At 39.8% G+C, this 14,454-nt stretch overlaps 1 protein-coding gene across 1 annotated transcript in view; it reads left to right on the top strand.

The window, feature by feature from the left end:
* The window catches only part of NCS1 (neuronal calcium sensor 1), a 110,652-nt gene that overhangs the window by 80,737 nt on the left and 15,461 nt on the right, over nucleotides 1-14,454 (top strand). Inside the window, exons 3-7 of the mRNA XM_074210956.1 lie at nucleotides 6,078-6,216; nucleotides 7,678-7,756; nucleotides 8,707-8,795; nucleotides 9,459-9,536; nucleotides 11,702-11,819. Of these exons, the coding sequence (XP_074067057.1) occupies nucleotides 6,078-6,216; nucleotides 7,678-7,756; nucleotides 8,707-8,795; nucleotides 9,459-9,536; nucleotides 11,702-11,800 (484 nt within the window). The 3' untranslated portion in view covers nucleotides 11,801-11,819. The remainder of the gene's footprint in view (nucleotides 1-6,077; nucleotides 6,217-7,677; nucleotides 7,757-8,706; nucleotides 8,796-9,458; nucleotides 9,537-11,701; nucleotides 11,820-14,454) is intronic.

Here is a 14,454-nt window from a genome sequence, read left to right as displayed (position 1 = left end):
GTTTTTTTCTGACTCATTGAAGTAATTTCTTAGAATTGTTAGGTCAACTAAACAAGTAGTTTAGTTTTAGTAGAATTGTCATTTTTATTATATTAGCTCGACCTATCTATGAGCAGTTGATATTTGTCCAGTTATTTAAATCTGATTTTATTTGTGTGAGAAGTGTTTTGTAATTGTTTTCAAAAAGTTTCTGAGTTTGCCTTGGCAGGTAGACTCCCAAGTATTTTATATTGTCTGAAGTAATTTTTTTTTTCCTGCAAGGCAAATGGGGTTAAGTGGCTTGCCCAAGGCCACACAACTAGGTAATTATTAAGTGTCTGAGACTGGATTTGAACCCAGGTACTTCTGACTCCAGGTCCAGTGCTTTATTCACTGCACCACCTAGCCACCCCCTGAAGTTACTTTGAATGGGATTTCTAGCTCTTTCTGCTGCATCTTGCTAGTCATATATAGAAATATTGAGGATTTATGAGGGTTTATTTTATATCCTGTGACTTTACTAAAGTTGCTAATTATTTCTAGTGTTTTTTTTAGATGATTTTTTGGGATTCTCTAGGTATATCATCATGTCATCTGCAAAGAGTGAGAGTTTTGTCTCTTCCTTCCCAATTTTAATTCCTTCAATTTCTTTTTCTTCACTTATTGTTGAAACTAACATTTCTAATACAATATTGAATAGTAGTGGTGTTAATGGGCACCTTTATTTCACCCCTATATTATTGGGAGTGCCCCTAGCCTATCCCCATTGCATATAACACTTGTTGATGGTTTCAGATAGATTCTACTTATTATTCTAAGGAACAATCCATTTATTCCTATCTCTCTAGTATTTTTAGTAGGAATGGGTGCTGTATTTTGTCTCAAGCTTTTTCAGCATCTATTGATATATGATTTCTGATAGGTTTGTTATTGATATAATTAATTATACTAACAGTTTTCCTAATATTGAACCAATCCTGCATTCCTGGGATAAATCCTACTTGGTCATAACGTATTGTCCCAGTGATAACATGTTGTAATCATTTTGCTAAGATTTTATTTAAGATTTAAGACTCTTAATTATATAACCATCTTGGGTTTCAGGGATCTGAAGAGGGCATGTCCAAAATACATGAAGGATGTTAGAGTAGAAAGGAATTATCTAGTCTAATTCCCTCATTTTTTCAGGGGAAGAAACTGAATCTTAGAGAAGGGAAGTGTTTTGCTCAGGGTCTCCTAGACAGATTGATAGAGAGAGATAGAGAGACAGACAGAGAGGAAAGATTGTTGGTGGTTATTCTTATGTTGTTTTTTCCCCATTTTTCTCTTTTCTGATCCCTGGGGGTTAAACTGAAATCTTTGGATATGCAGATTTAATTGTGTTGGTGGTGGTGGTGGGGAGAAAGAGCTTCTGTAATATATATCCAATGCTAAATAGAGGGAACCACTGATGCCATTTGACCAAACCAGACTGGGGAGCAGGCCAGGTTAATGAATTAATCTTTTGAGAAATGTGTGGCAGAGGTCAAATGGCATCAGTGGTTCCCTCAGTTTAGTTGGAGGAGGTTGCTCATTACTGGGAGAAAGAATACCCCTGAGAATGTGTGACCTGTGAATGAGATGGGGGGGCGGGGCGGAATGCAGGCAACATGCACTGAATCCTAGATTTCAACCCTACTCTATAACTTGCTAATTGTGTGACCTTGGGAGAATGGCCACTTCTGGTCTTCAGTTTCTTTATCTCAAACATGAAGGGATTGGACTAGATCAAAGTTTCTTGACTGTTTGATCTTCTGAAGTCCTTTAGCTGTCTGGTGACTTTTCAGGGTAATGTTTTTAAATGTTTAAAATAAAATGTATAGGATTACAAAGGAAACTAATTATATGGAAGTACAGTTATTAAAAACATTTTTTTTTAAAAACAAGTTCATAGAATCTAGGTTAAGACCTCTGGATCAAATGAACTCTAGGTTTCCTTTTATTTTTCTTATATTCATTCATCCATTCATTTGGTTTTTGCAAGGCAGTGGGATTAAGTGACTTGCTCAAGGTCACAATTAGGTAATTATTAAGTATCTGAGGCTGGATTTGAACTCGGGTCTTCCTGACTCCAGGGCTGGTACTTCATCCTCTATGCCACCTAACTACCCCTTAGGTTATTTTTAATGTTAACATTTCTTGGGATAGGTGATAGACATTAAGCCATTACCTTTCCAATGACAATTACTGACTTATATCTGTACAGTATTTGAATTACCTTCTTTTACCTATCTAAAATAACTCTGGTAGACCCTGCCTAGTCTGGGAGTTCTGTGTTCCTTACCTAGAACAGGATGGGCAGCAAATGAGAGGCTGTCTCTCTAGTTTTGGTATGGTGTATAAAATCTATTTTCTCCTTTCACTTTCTACTTATAGCTTAGTCTTGAGTAATTTAACCTCAGGAAAAATGGTTCTTGACCCAGACCTTTTAAATAGGTAAGCAAGCAGGACCTTTCCCCACCTCAGTACCAGACTGGGCCCCTTTCTACCTTGCCAATCTTCTAAATTGTGCAACTCCAATGACTCCCTATCATCTTCAGGATCAAATATGGAATCCTCTGGCATTCAAAACCTTCCCTCATCTAGCCCACTTTTCTCCCTGTCTTGGACTCTTTGATTCAGTGATATTGGTTTCTTTGCAGTATTGTGAGCAAGACTCTCCATTTCAGTTCCCTGGATGTTCCCCATTCCTGGTATGGTCTCCCTTCTCATCTTTGCCTCATGGCTTCCTTTGAGCCTCCACCAAAACCCTGTCTTCTAAATGTATCTTTGCCCAATCCCTCAATTCTGGTAGCTTCACTCTGTTAATTATTTTCTATTTATCTTGTACATAGTTTATCTGTACATATTTGTTTGTTGTCTCCCCTATTAGATTATTAGATTATGAGTTCCTTGAGGTCAGGGACTATCTTTTGCCTCTTTTTGTATTCTCAGCACTTAACCCAGTGCTGACACATAATAGAGACCTAATAAAGGTTTAGTGATTGCTAGATCTAGGACTTTGTTGTCTGCAAGAATAATGATCATTAGTATTTTAAAAGAACATTATGATTTACAAGATGCTTTCCAAGTGTTAGCTCATTTTATCCTTATGATAACTCTGGGAGGTCAGTGAGAAAATAGAAGCAAACAGAGGTTAAGTGATTTGCACTGGGTCACACAGTTGGTAAATATTTGAAATGGGATTTGAACTCAACCTCCAAATTCCAACTGTATTCACTGCACCAGAAAGGTGCTGCCCAGAAAGGTGTTGAATGGACAGCCCCCCAGCCAGAGGGACAGACAGATAGATGGAAATAGAGTGTAGCTGGGGAGTGACTGGTTTCCCTAAGGCTCACAAAAATAACCTCAAGTGTTAAAAATCTGTATTTTAGTTTCATTTCTTCCACTGCCTGGCCCATAGCAAGTCACATAAGCATATTAGAACTCTTGTTTCCATTCATATATAATATGGATGACTGACCCCAAGTCTTTTATTACCAAAGCTATCGGGGACATGGATCTAAAAGATTAGAATCACCAGGAAGGAATTTGCAATCCATTTGGGCTTGATGGTGATGGTGAAGGTGATGGTGGTGGTGGTGGTGGTGGTGATGAAGAAACTCTTTAGGCCATGGTCAGGTAAATCCCCAGATGGGTCCTCCTTTCAGTGGGGTTCTGCTTCCAATGTCTGACCCTGCTTCTTTTAGGTAACTGGCTCCCCCTCCCCCCATGAGCTCCTGCACAGTCCCCCAGGTCTACTCTATCCTGCCCTCACCCCAGTATCTGGGTGGGTTTTTAAATGCCTACAATTAAGGGATGTGAGCACATTTTAAAGGGCTCTATGTCTAGCATAGTATTTTTCTTGAGCATCATTCCAAGTTTTGGACCAATATGACCAAACTCTTGACTTGGCCCTCAACCACAACCTGGAGTGGCCAGACTGCCTTTTAGTTCCAGTCTTTGGCATCTCCCATGGGTTTTGATTGTGTCTTAGTGTCACTCCTTGACCCGGCATCCTGTGCTCCAGGGATTGTCTCAGACTCACTCCTGGAATATGCCTTGGAATCACAGAAAAGTGTCAGAATTTTTGTGCAGAAAGGACCCATAGAGATCTTCTGAACTAGTCAGTTAATCAATAAATATATATTAAGTTGCTGCATTGTGCCTTGGAAGGGAAGTTCAGGAAAAACTGCCTCCCATACCAGCTGGCTGTGAGTCTCTGTAATAACCCCAGGTAATTTTCTAAGACTCTAAGGTGAAGGGTAGGTGCTGATTGGGATTGTTAGAGTTTCCTTATTTGGGAGTCCTCAATATCAAGAAAATCATAGGGGCGGCTAGGTGGCGTTAGTGGATAAAGCACCAGCCTTGGAGTCAGGAGTACCTGGGTTCAAATCTGGTCTCAGACACTTAATAATTACCTAGCTATGTGGCCTTGGGCAAGCCACTTAACTCCATTTGCCTTGCAAAAACCTAAAAAAAATCATAGAGGTGTGTGTGTGTGTGTGTGTGTGTGTGTGTGTGTGTGTGTGTGTAAGCTCAATCAGGGGTTTGAAGAATATCAACCTCCATCCTGCCACCTGCCATCAGTTGAGAACTCATATTGGTTTTTTTGTTTTGTTGTGTTTTTTGAATTTTTGCAAGGCAATGGGGATAAGTGACTTACCCAAGATCACACAGCTAGGAATTATTAAGTATCTGAGACCAAATTTGAACTCAGGGCTTACTGACTCCAGGGCAGGTGTTCTATCCACTGTACTACCTAGCTGCCCCTCATGCTGTTTTCCGGAGTAAAGAGATGCACCTCATTCCCACCACACTGGTATGTGTGGGGAGAGCAGGGGGTGAGTGATCAGAGCAGGCATGTGGGTCTGCACCAGCTGCTAGTACCATATGGACACCACCTACTAGGGTATCAATCTTCTCATTGGAGTTTGCAGGCTGAAGAACCCAAAGGGAATGTAAGGGGGTTATTAGAGAAAGGGAAAGGAAAGTCATTACCCTCTATAAATGTCTTTGTTGTCTAAGGAAATGGTCTTCAAAGCAGAGGCTGTGATTTGATTCTTAGGACTGTGAGGGTGAGAAGATGGGTTGCATTCCATCCTTCCTGCAAGAACCTGTCATGGAGCTTGTCTTCAATATAACTGTGCTTCTGCCTTTTACCTGTTACAGGACTAGTACTCCCTCTCTCCTACCCCTCCAGCTTCTTTGCAAGCTCCTAACCTCTTGAGTCAAGTATTGCTTTTCAGGGCAGTTACACTCTAAATTCTCCCACAGCAGCTATGGGGTGCCATTAAGAAAATCACTCTCGCAATCCTATCCCAGCTTATCTACTATAGAATGATAATGATGATGATGATGATGATGATGATGATTATAACCATAATTATTATTATTACTGATTGGGAGTGTGGAATTAATTTTTTTCTTTTGCTTCCAAATCTAGGATTTGGTGATAGGGATGTATGATTTAGAGGAGTCAATAGACTTGGGTTCCAGGCCTACACTAGCTCATGGTCCAACTTGGATAAGCTACTCTTTATGCCTCAGTTTCTTCCATTGATTAAGTCTTGCTTTATTTATCTCCCAGAATTGTTATAAGGTTAAAATGAAATAACAGCTATAAAAGCACTTTTTATAATGAAAGGCAGACAATATTAGAATCCTGGAATTCCAGAGCTGGAAAGAAGCTTAGAACACTGAATGGCAGAACTGAAAAAGGATTTAGACATAGGAATGCAGAAAGAACTGGGAGGGAGGTCCCTTAGAATACAAAACCTGGAACATGGCAACTGGGAAGGACATTAAGACATGGGATGTCAGAATTGAGAAGAAGATTAGAAAAGAGTATGCTAAAGCTGAAAGGATGTCAGAGTTCATCTTGATTAATTACTTCATTTTAGAGATTGGGAAACTGAGCATCATGTGGATGAAAGATAGCAAGTAGTAGATTCAAGACCAGAAATTAGGGTTCAGGACACTTGTTATATATGCTCTTTCTCAGGTTGGGGATATAGGGTTTCTTGTTGGGGGGTAATGTAAAGGTCTTATTCTTCACCCTTCTCCCTTTTCTTCGTCAGGTACAAAGGCTTCATCAAGGACTGTCCTAGTGGTCAGTTGGATGCTGCAGGATTCCAGAAGATCTACAAACAATTTTTCCCCTTTGGCGACCCCACTAAGTTTGCTACGTTTGTTTTCAATGTCTTTGATGAAAACAAAGTGAGTTAGTGATTGATGGTGCTATGCCAGCCCCCGAAGTCCCAGGAGCCACCTCCTCCTCACCACCAGGCTCTGCAGCTTCATCTCCTCCTAAAATGCTAACTCAACACCTACTCCCTCACTGCTAACTTGCCTTACTGGGGAAGACACACATATACACACACAACCACCCCTGAACTTTCCCTTCTCTGGGTATGAGAGGCAGATAGATGTAGGCATGAAGTAAGGAAAAACTTCCTAACAATTAGAGCTATCTAGAAGTGAAATAGGTTGTCTCATGAGGTTGTGAGTTCCCCTAACTTGGGTCTTCAAGCACAGGTTAGATGACTGCATGTTGGGGATGTTGTAGAGGAGATTTCTGTTTGATTTTAGATCTGACTAGATGAATTGCAATGTAAGCCTTCCTGACTCCAAATTCCCCATGCTGCCCATAGTTCTCTTCTTTCTCAGAGTCCCCTTTTTATTCCATAATTCTCTCTCCTCTTTTAATACTTTTTTTTTTCTGAGACCTAGGTCTGAGTATCACTCTGCCCATTTTCATTTTTATTAGTATTCCTCTGTTGGGCTTCTGGCCTTAATGGATTACTGAGGCCTTTGAGGATTCTCAGTCTGTGCCTAGGTCCTAAGTCTGCTACTGACCCAAGAATAGCTAGCTGTTCCTTGCCCTGGTTGTTATTCATAGCTCTCATTGAGGCATTCTTCCCCAGCACTTATATATGACTAAGAATCAGGAAGATCTGGGTTCTAGGCTTGACTCTGTGATCAGTTGACTATATGACCTTTGGCAAGTCCTTTCCTCTCTCTAGGCTTCAGTATTTCCATTTGTAAAATGGTGGAGTTAGACTCTATTATCTCCAATTTGTTGTTGTTGTTCAATCATTTTTCAGTCATGTCCAACTCTTTGTGACCCCATTTGGGATTTTCTTAGCAAAGATGCTGTAGTGGTTTGCCACTTCCTTCTCCAGCTCATTTTGCAGGTGAGGAAACTGAGGCAAACAGAGTTAAGTGACTTGCCCAGGATCACACAGCTAGTAAGTAAGTGTCTGAGGCCAGATTTGAACTCAGGGAGAGGAGTCTTCCTGACTCCAGGCTATTACCCTATCCAATGCAATACTACTTGCCCAGATTATCTCCAATCTCTTCTAAATCTAAGATTCTGTAATTCCAAGATGAGGGAGATTATTATATGTTACTGGTGCCTAGTGACTGGAATGTCTGTATATATTCATTCCATCACCCTCATTCACCCCTTCTTCTGATGCCTTAAACTCATTTAATATATTTAAAACCTTTGGCAAACTATATTCTCTATCAGCTTTCTCTCCCTTCATCCTTTTATCTCTTTTCTTCCATCCTCTTTCTCTTATTTCCCTTCCCATCTCTCTCTCTCTCTTTCTTGACCTTTCTTCCTTCAGACTGAGAAAGCTCAACTGATGAGTGTAAAATGCCTTTTCTTGTCAGGATGGGAGGATAGAGTTCTCGGAGTTTATCCAGGCCCTGTCAGTGACCTCTCGGGGGACCCTGGATGAAAAGCTAAGATGTAAGTTCCTTTTCCATCAATTAATCAGTTATTTGGGGATCCTGTGATGTGTACATTTCTATGTTGGCTACCAAGGAGGGGATATAGGAAAGAATAGACAGATTGAGGTTTTTCACAGGGTATTTCTAGGAGGGGATGATAAGATCTCCACACCTGAAAAGATCATGTACAGTATTAAGTTCTCTTTACCAAATGCCCTTGAGTAGTTCAGACAGCAAAGTGTTATATGTTGAGTTTGGAAGAGGGGAACATCCCTAGGGGCTGAACTGGTAAAGGAAGGGCTATTGGAGAAGCTTAAGCTGAGCTCAGAGGGATGGAAGAAGTTTGATATCTAGAGAAGAACAGAAGGCATTTCAGGCTAGGAAAAATGATCCAGAAAGGAAGGGCAAGTCAGATACCCTTGCCTTGTGACTATGAGAGATAACTAAATAATAGAACAGATAGAATCCTGGATTGGTTTGGAAGACCTAGATGCAAAGCCTACTGCTGATGCATACTCATTCTGTGACTCTGACTAACTCTCTTAACCTAAGTCTAAGTTTCTTTATCTGTAATATGAGGCAATTAGATCTGATGATTTTCAAGATTTCTCCTAGCTCTAAATTTTATCTTATGATCTCTGGGAGAACAGCTAGAATATTATGTGTCATCAGAATATAAATCCTAAGTCACTCTCAAAGGAGAATGTGAGATTGGGAGCCAGATTGGACTGTAGGTGCTGCTCCTGATACTGATATACTGGGTGGCTAAGCACAAATTCTACTCAATTCTCCCAGGGCTCAGTTTCCTTGACTTTAAGATGGAGAGTAAATGAGTCCTCTCCCCAGCTTTGTCCCCTGACATGGGTGGGGGTGAGGGGAATTGATTATATATTCAACTCACTTCCATTTTTGCTGGAGAGAAGGAATGAGTGAGATCTTAGGGATGATGTACAGTGTCTCCAATTTCAGGGGCATTCAAGCTATATGACTTGGATAATGATGGCTACATCACAAGGAATGAAATGCTGGACATTGTAGATGCCATTTACCAGATGGTGGTAAGGAAAGTTTGGTCCTGGGATGGGTGAGTGGGGCATGTAAATGATGAGATGCCCAAGGAGAGGATTTGGAGAAGGGATGGATTTTGTTCACATAAAAAGTAACATCTTGTATGGAGAGGCTTTCAGAAAAATAGGACCCTCCCTTTTCCTCTCAAACTGATTGTAATTGTTATGTGATACACCATCTGGAGAGATAGAAGACCAAGATCTCTCTGGAGGTGGAGAAACATGGCTGGGGAAAGGTGTAGACCAGAAAGTGTGTGTATCCAAAAATAAAAATAATGTGAGTAGATATCAAGGTGGGAGAGGGGAATACTGGCATAGTGGATACCCTGGAGATGGGTGGTTACAGAGATAGCACCGAGTTCAAAGGCAGGAGACCTGCCAGCTTGCTGTACAACTTTGGGTTAGCAGCGCTTTCTGAACTGGTCTCATTTTTGCCTTTATGAGTGTTGTGTTGTATTACATGATCTCTAAGGTTTCTTAGTGCTCAATGGTTCAATGATTTTTGGGTGCTCAGCTGAAAAAAGCTAATAGTATCTCTTTTAATAGCAAATCTTGTTGCTTAGCCAGGATAGTAAAGAAAAACTTGTGAAGTCAAAGCAGGATATAGTCAATGGATGGTATTTAGCCCTACTGTCCTTATTCCTTTCCTGTTAGGGCAACACTGTGGAACTTCCAGAAGAGGAGAACACCCCAGAAAAGAGGGTGGATCGGATCTTTGCTATGATGGACAAGGTGAGATGGTTGAGTATTCTCTCTCTCTTTTTTTAAAGGTTTTTTGCAAGGCAATGGGGGTTAAGTGACTTGTCTGAGGCCGGATTTGAACTCAGGTACTCCTGACTCCAGGGTTGGTGCTCTATCCACTGTGCCACCTAGCTGCTCCGGTTGAGTATTCTCTTAAATGCTTTTTGTACCTGGGGCAAAGTCTTACCCCAGGGAAGGGAGAAGGAAGGGAAAAACAATAGCACTCTACTGAAAAGAGTTGAGAAGGCTACATGCATTGACATGTGTATACTGGTTTTGGGGAAAGTGATCAAAGCAAGGTTTCAGGAAAGAGAGGGAGGATCTCACTTATATTTGCCTCCCTCTTTGTGTATTCCCCCCAAAAAATTATGTATTCACAAGTTATGTATCCATTATATATGTATGTAGGGCAGTTGGGTAATACAGTAGATACAGCACTAACCTGGGAGTCAAGAGGACCAAAGTTCAAATCCCACCTCAGATACTTGACACTTATTAACTATGTAACCTTAGGCAAGTCACTTAACCTTGATTGGCTCACATCCAGGGTTATCTCCAGTCATCCTGATTCATATCTGGCCCCTGGACTCAGATGACTCCAGAGGATAAAGGAGACTAGTGATATAGCACAGCATCCCCCCTCACTCAAATTCAATTCATGTGCTTGTCATGACATCACTGCCCTGATGTCATGGTCTGGTCTTCTTCAAGTGTGACAGACAAACATCATCATCATTATAGATCAGTGCAGCTCAGAGTTTCATGGAGGTCACTGTGTACATGTTATCTAACACCTTCAATTTATTGCTGAAGAAACTGAGGCTCAGAAAGGTTAAAAGAATTGATCAGGGTCACAAAGGTGGTAAGGAGTAAACCAGGGAGGCAGCTAGATGGCACAGTGGATACAGCATTGGACCTGAAAACAGGAAGACTCATTTCCTGAGTTCAAATCTGACTTCTGACACTCAATAGTTATGTGACTCTGGGCAAGTCATTTAACACTGGTTGCCTCAGTTTCATCATCTGTACAAGGAGCTGGAGAAGGAAATGACAAGCCACTCCAATGTCTCTGCCAAGAAAATTTCAAATTGAGTCATGAAGAGTAAATGATTGAATAATCAATAGTGGAGCCAGGGTTTGAACCCAGTTCCCCTAAGTCTAAACTGAGGCTCATTTTCCTTCTACTATGATATCCTTCTTCCTTTTCTTTTCCTTGTATTTCCTCTTTTTCTTTACAACTACCAGGGACTGCAAGTTCCTGCATCTTAATATTGATCTTATAGTGTATTAGGAAAAGCCACCTGACTGAAAGTCCAGAGGTCTTGATCCCAAGTCCCAGCTTTGTCACCGGCCCTGAGACTAACCTTCAGCTAGTCTTTTTTCTGAGATACTGGAGTTTCTCATCTGTAAAGTAAATAGGTTGGATTAGTTGATATTTCAGTTTTAATATTTTTTGGTTATGGCTAGATGAAACCAGGAAAGCCCAGAGGGCTAGGAATTTCAGCCCAAAATATCTCCTTCTGTAGCTTGGTTTCCCCCCTTTCCCTTCCTCCTCACCATCCTCCAGGACAGGTGAATATCACCTACTCACCAACTGGTTTAGAGAATGCAAATTCATGTTCAGGAAACAAAATCTACCAGGAAAAGATAATCACCTAAAATATCTATCCCCAAGTTCAATAGAAATGATTTAGATTTTAGCCATTGTTTGGTATTATTCAGTTCATTTTTTTTTGAATTTGAATTTGAAATTGATAACTGACTTCTATCTTTGCATATGAATAATCTAGTGTTAGAAGGAACTTCAGACCCTGGATCTTAAACAAGAGGACCTGAATATTAGTTTGGTTGAAATACCCAAGACCAATGGCTCTTAATCTGGCATCCATGAGTAGATTTCTAAAGGTTTATGAACTTTGATGGAAAAAAACTTGCAACCTTATTTAAAAAATTTATCTTTAAATACAATATGACATTTCCTTCAACTATTTAAAAACATTTTTCTGAAAAGGAAACCATAGGCTTCACCAGAATGTCAAAGGCATCCATGACATAGAAAAGCCATGGACCGTTCCCTTGGATCCACCTCAGGTTGGGGAGCTGAGTGGGTGGGGTTTATCCCCGGAGAACTCCAACACCTTCTTCTCTTCTTCCAGAATTCAGATGGAAAGCTGACTTTGCAGGAGTTCCAGGAGGGCTCAAAAGCTGATCCTTCCATTGTCCAGGCACTCTCTCTTTATGATGGACTTGTATAGTCCTAGGGCCAGAGCAGGGGTAAGTATGGGCTCTATGGGCAACCTTGGTCAGGGCCCCAGGATCATTATGCGCTGGGAGGAGGAGAACTAAAGTTCGGCCACAGATTGTTTCCCCTAGTAGAAAGGAAATAAACACCTAAGACACTGAGAGGCCAGGATGTTACCCACACCATCTTTCAATATTAAGTTTAGCAATGGCTAAAATTGCAAAGACATCCTTCCCTGTTCATATGAGTATATTTTCTTTTTATTATTCAGATAGACATAATGTAAATTCAGTATAATAATACTGTACATTCATTTGTTATTGAGGCAGATTTTTTTCTCTTTCTCTTCCCTGCCCTTTAAAAAGTAATTTAATTTTTTTCAGTGAACAAAGCTCTATTTCTCTTTCTCTGCCCCCTCACATATTGAAAAAAGGAAAAGAAAAAACAAAACCTTTTTAACTGATATGTATAGTCAAACTAAATAAAATCCTGTATTAGTCATGTACTATTGTAGTATATATATGCACATATATACATATATATACATACACATAGATGGATAGATAGATAGCAACTCTGTACAGTGAATAGAGTATTAAGCCTGAAATTAGAAAGACTCATCTTCCTGAGTTCAAATCTGAACCAGACATTTATTAGCTATGTGACTCTGGCCAATAACCCCTATTTGCATCAGTTCTTCACCTGTAAAATGGGGATTCACTGCAGAAGGAAATGCCAAAACACTCTAATAACTCTGCCAAGAAGATCCCAAATGGGATAAGAAGAGTTGGACAAGAGCAAAATGTATATATGTATATATGTTTTATACATGTATATTTATGTATATAAATACAAATATGTATCTGTTTTTCTTGAGTCCATTGCTTCCAACCTGGATGGTGTCATGTATTTGCAATTTTGCTGTCACTACATAAACTGTTGTCTTGGTTTCTTCCTGTTCTTTTTTCTCTCTTTTCTTCACCTTCTTGTCCTTTTTTCTCTTCTCCTTTTTTCTGACTTTTCCTTTAATTTTCATTTTCCTCTATTTATCTTTCTCTTCTTCTTTCCCTTATTTCTTTTCTTTCCCATCTTCTTATTCTATTTTTCCTTCCTCATTTCCTTTTCCTTCTGTTTCCTCTTCTCCATCCTTCTCTTTTGTTTTCCTCTTTCATTTCTTTCATTGCCTCTTTTTCTTCCTCTTAAAATCTTTTTCTTTTCCATTTTTCCTTTTCTTCTCAACCTGCTCTTTTTTCATTTCTTTTTCTTAGTAACCTCTTCTTTGACCTTTTCCATCACTACTGTAATATAATGACACATAGTTCCTTTTAGAAATATTCAACAGAAAGGACCTCTGTGAGTTATTTAATTTAGCACTCTGATAGTAGGGCAAAACAAGATCTGATGAGTTTTTGGGTGCATTCCCCCTTTGAAAAGACCACCAAGAATTCTCTTAACAGATAGAATCAAGAAGAGGGGACCTTGTGTGTTTGTAGAAAGGAGGGTCAAAAAGAAGGCAACAGATTTCTTAAGTTTTTATTATTTGTTAAGCACAGAGTGCATCAGGAAAATGAATGACAGTCTACAAATTATTGCTCAATACTTTATAACATTTCTACTCCATGGACGCAGTCTGTGGAATAAGAGAAATGAACATTTAGTCTAATATCCTCTCCCTTCTTCCATTCACTATCTGGCAAGGCTATACTTGTATCCTAGCAAAGCACCACTTGTGAGTAGAATTTAAGCTGGGTTTTTTTGATGATTTTTGTTGGAATCTGGAAATTCTTCTCACCTGTTTTCTAGAATCCTGTAGCTAGGAGATTCCTTAAGATCATTTGTTCAACTTCCTGCTTTTAAGTAACCTTATTGCCTCATGTCTAAACCACTCAGAATTACATGAATGAATGGAAAAAGAAATTCATTCAAAACCATTTCTTGGAAAAAATAAAAAAATCTCTTCTATATCCTCTTTCTCTCTAACACGGCTACTACCCTGATAGAGGTCCCCCTCATCTTATATGTGTATTAATATACAATGGCCTGCAGATGGATCTTCCTGCTTTACATCTTTTCCCATTCTGGTCTGTCCTCTACTCAATTGTCAAATTAATCTTCCTAAAATCTTCCCTTATCCTGTGGTTCCCTATCAACTCCAGGATTAAAAATACAATTCTCTGTTTGGTATTCAAGTTCTTCACAACCTGGTCCTGTCCTCCCTTTCCAATGTTCTTATATCTTACTCCCCATCATGGAATCTTCAACCCAGTGACTCTGGCCTTGTTGCTATTTTTGGAATAAAATATTCCATTTTTTTTACTCTGGGAATTTCCACTGGTTGTTCCCCAGTGTAGCTTGGAATATTCTCTCTCCTCATTTCCATCTCCTGCTACACTTGAAATCACAGCTGAAATTCCATCTTTTAAGGGAAGCCTTTCCTGATACCTCTTAATCCTAGTAGTCTCTTTCTGTTAATTATTTCCAGGCTATGCTGTAGATAGCTTGTTTATACAATTGTGTTTGCATGCTGTCTTCCTACTTAGACTGCAGAGAGCTGCTTTTTGCATTTCTTTGTATCCAAGCACTAAGCACAGCATCTGGAATACAGTAGGTGCTCAATAATTATTGACCAAGCAGCAAATGAATGAAGACTCAATCAGTAAGCAATTA

The sequence above is a fragment of the Macrotis lagotis genome, chromosome 1 (assembly GCF_037893015.1).
Source record: "Macrotis lagotis isolate mMagLag1 chromosome 1, bilby.v1.9.chrom.fasta, whole genome shotgun sequence".
Lineage (NCBI taxonomy): Eukaryota > Metazoa > Chordata > Mammalia > Peramelemorphia > Peramelidae > Macrotis > Macrotis lagotis.
This window is presented reverse-complemented; position numbering and strand designations above follow the sequence as displayed.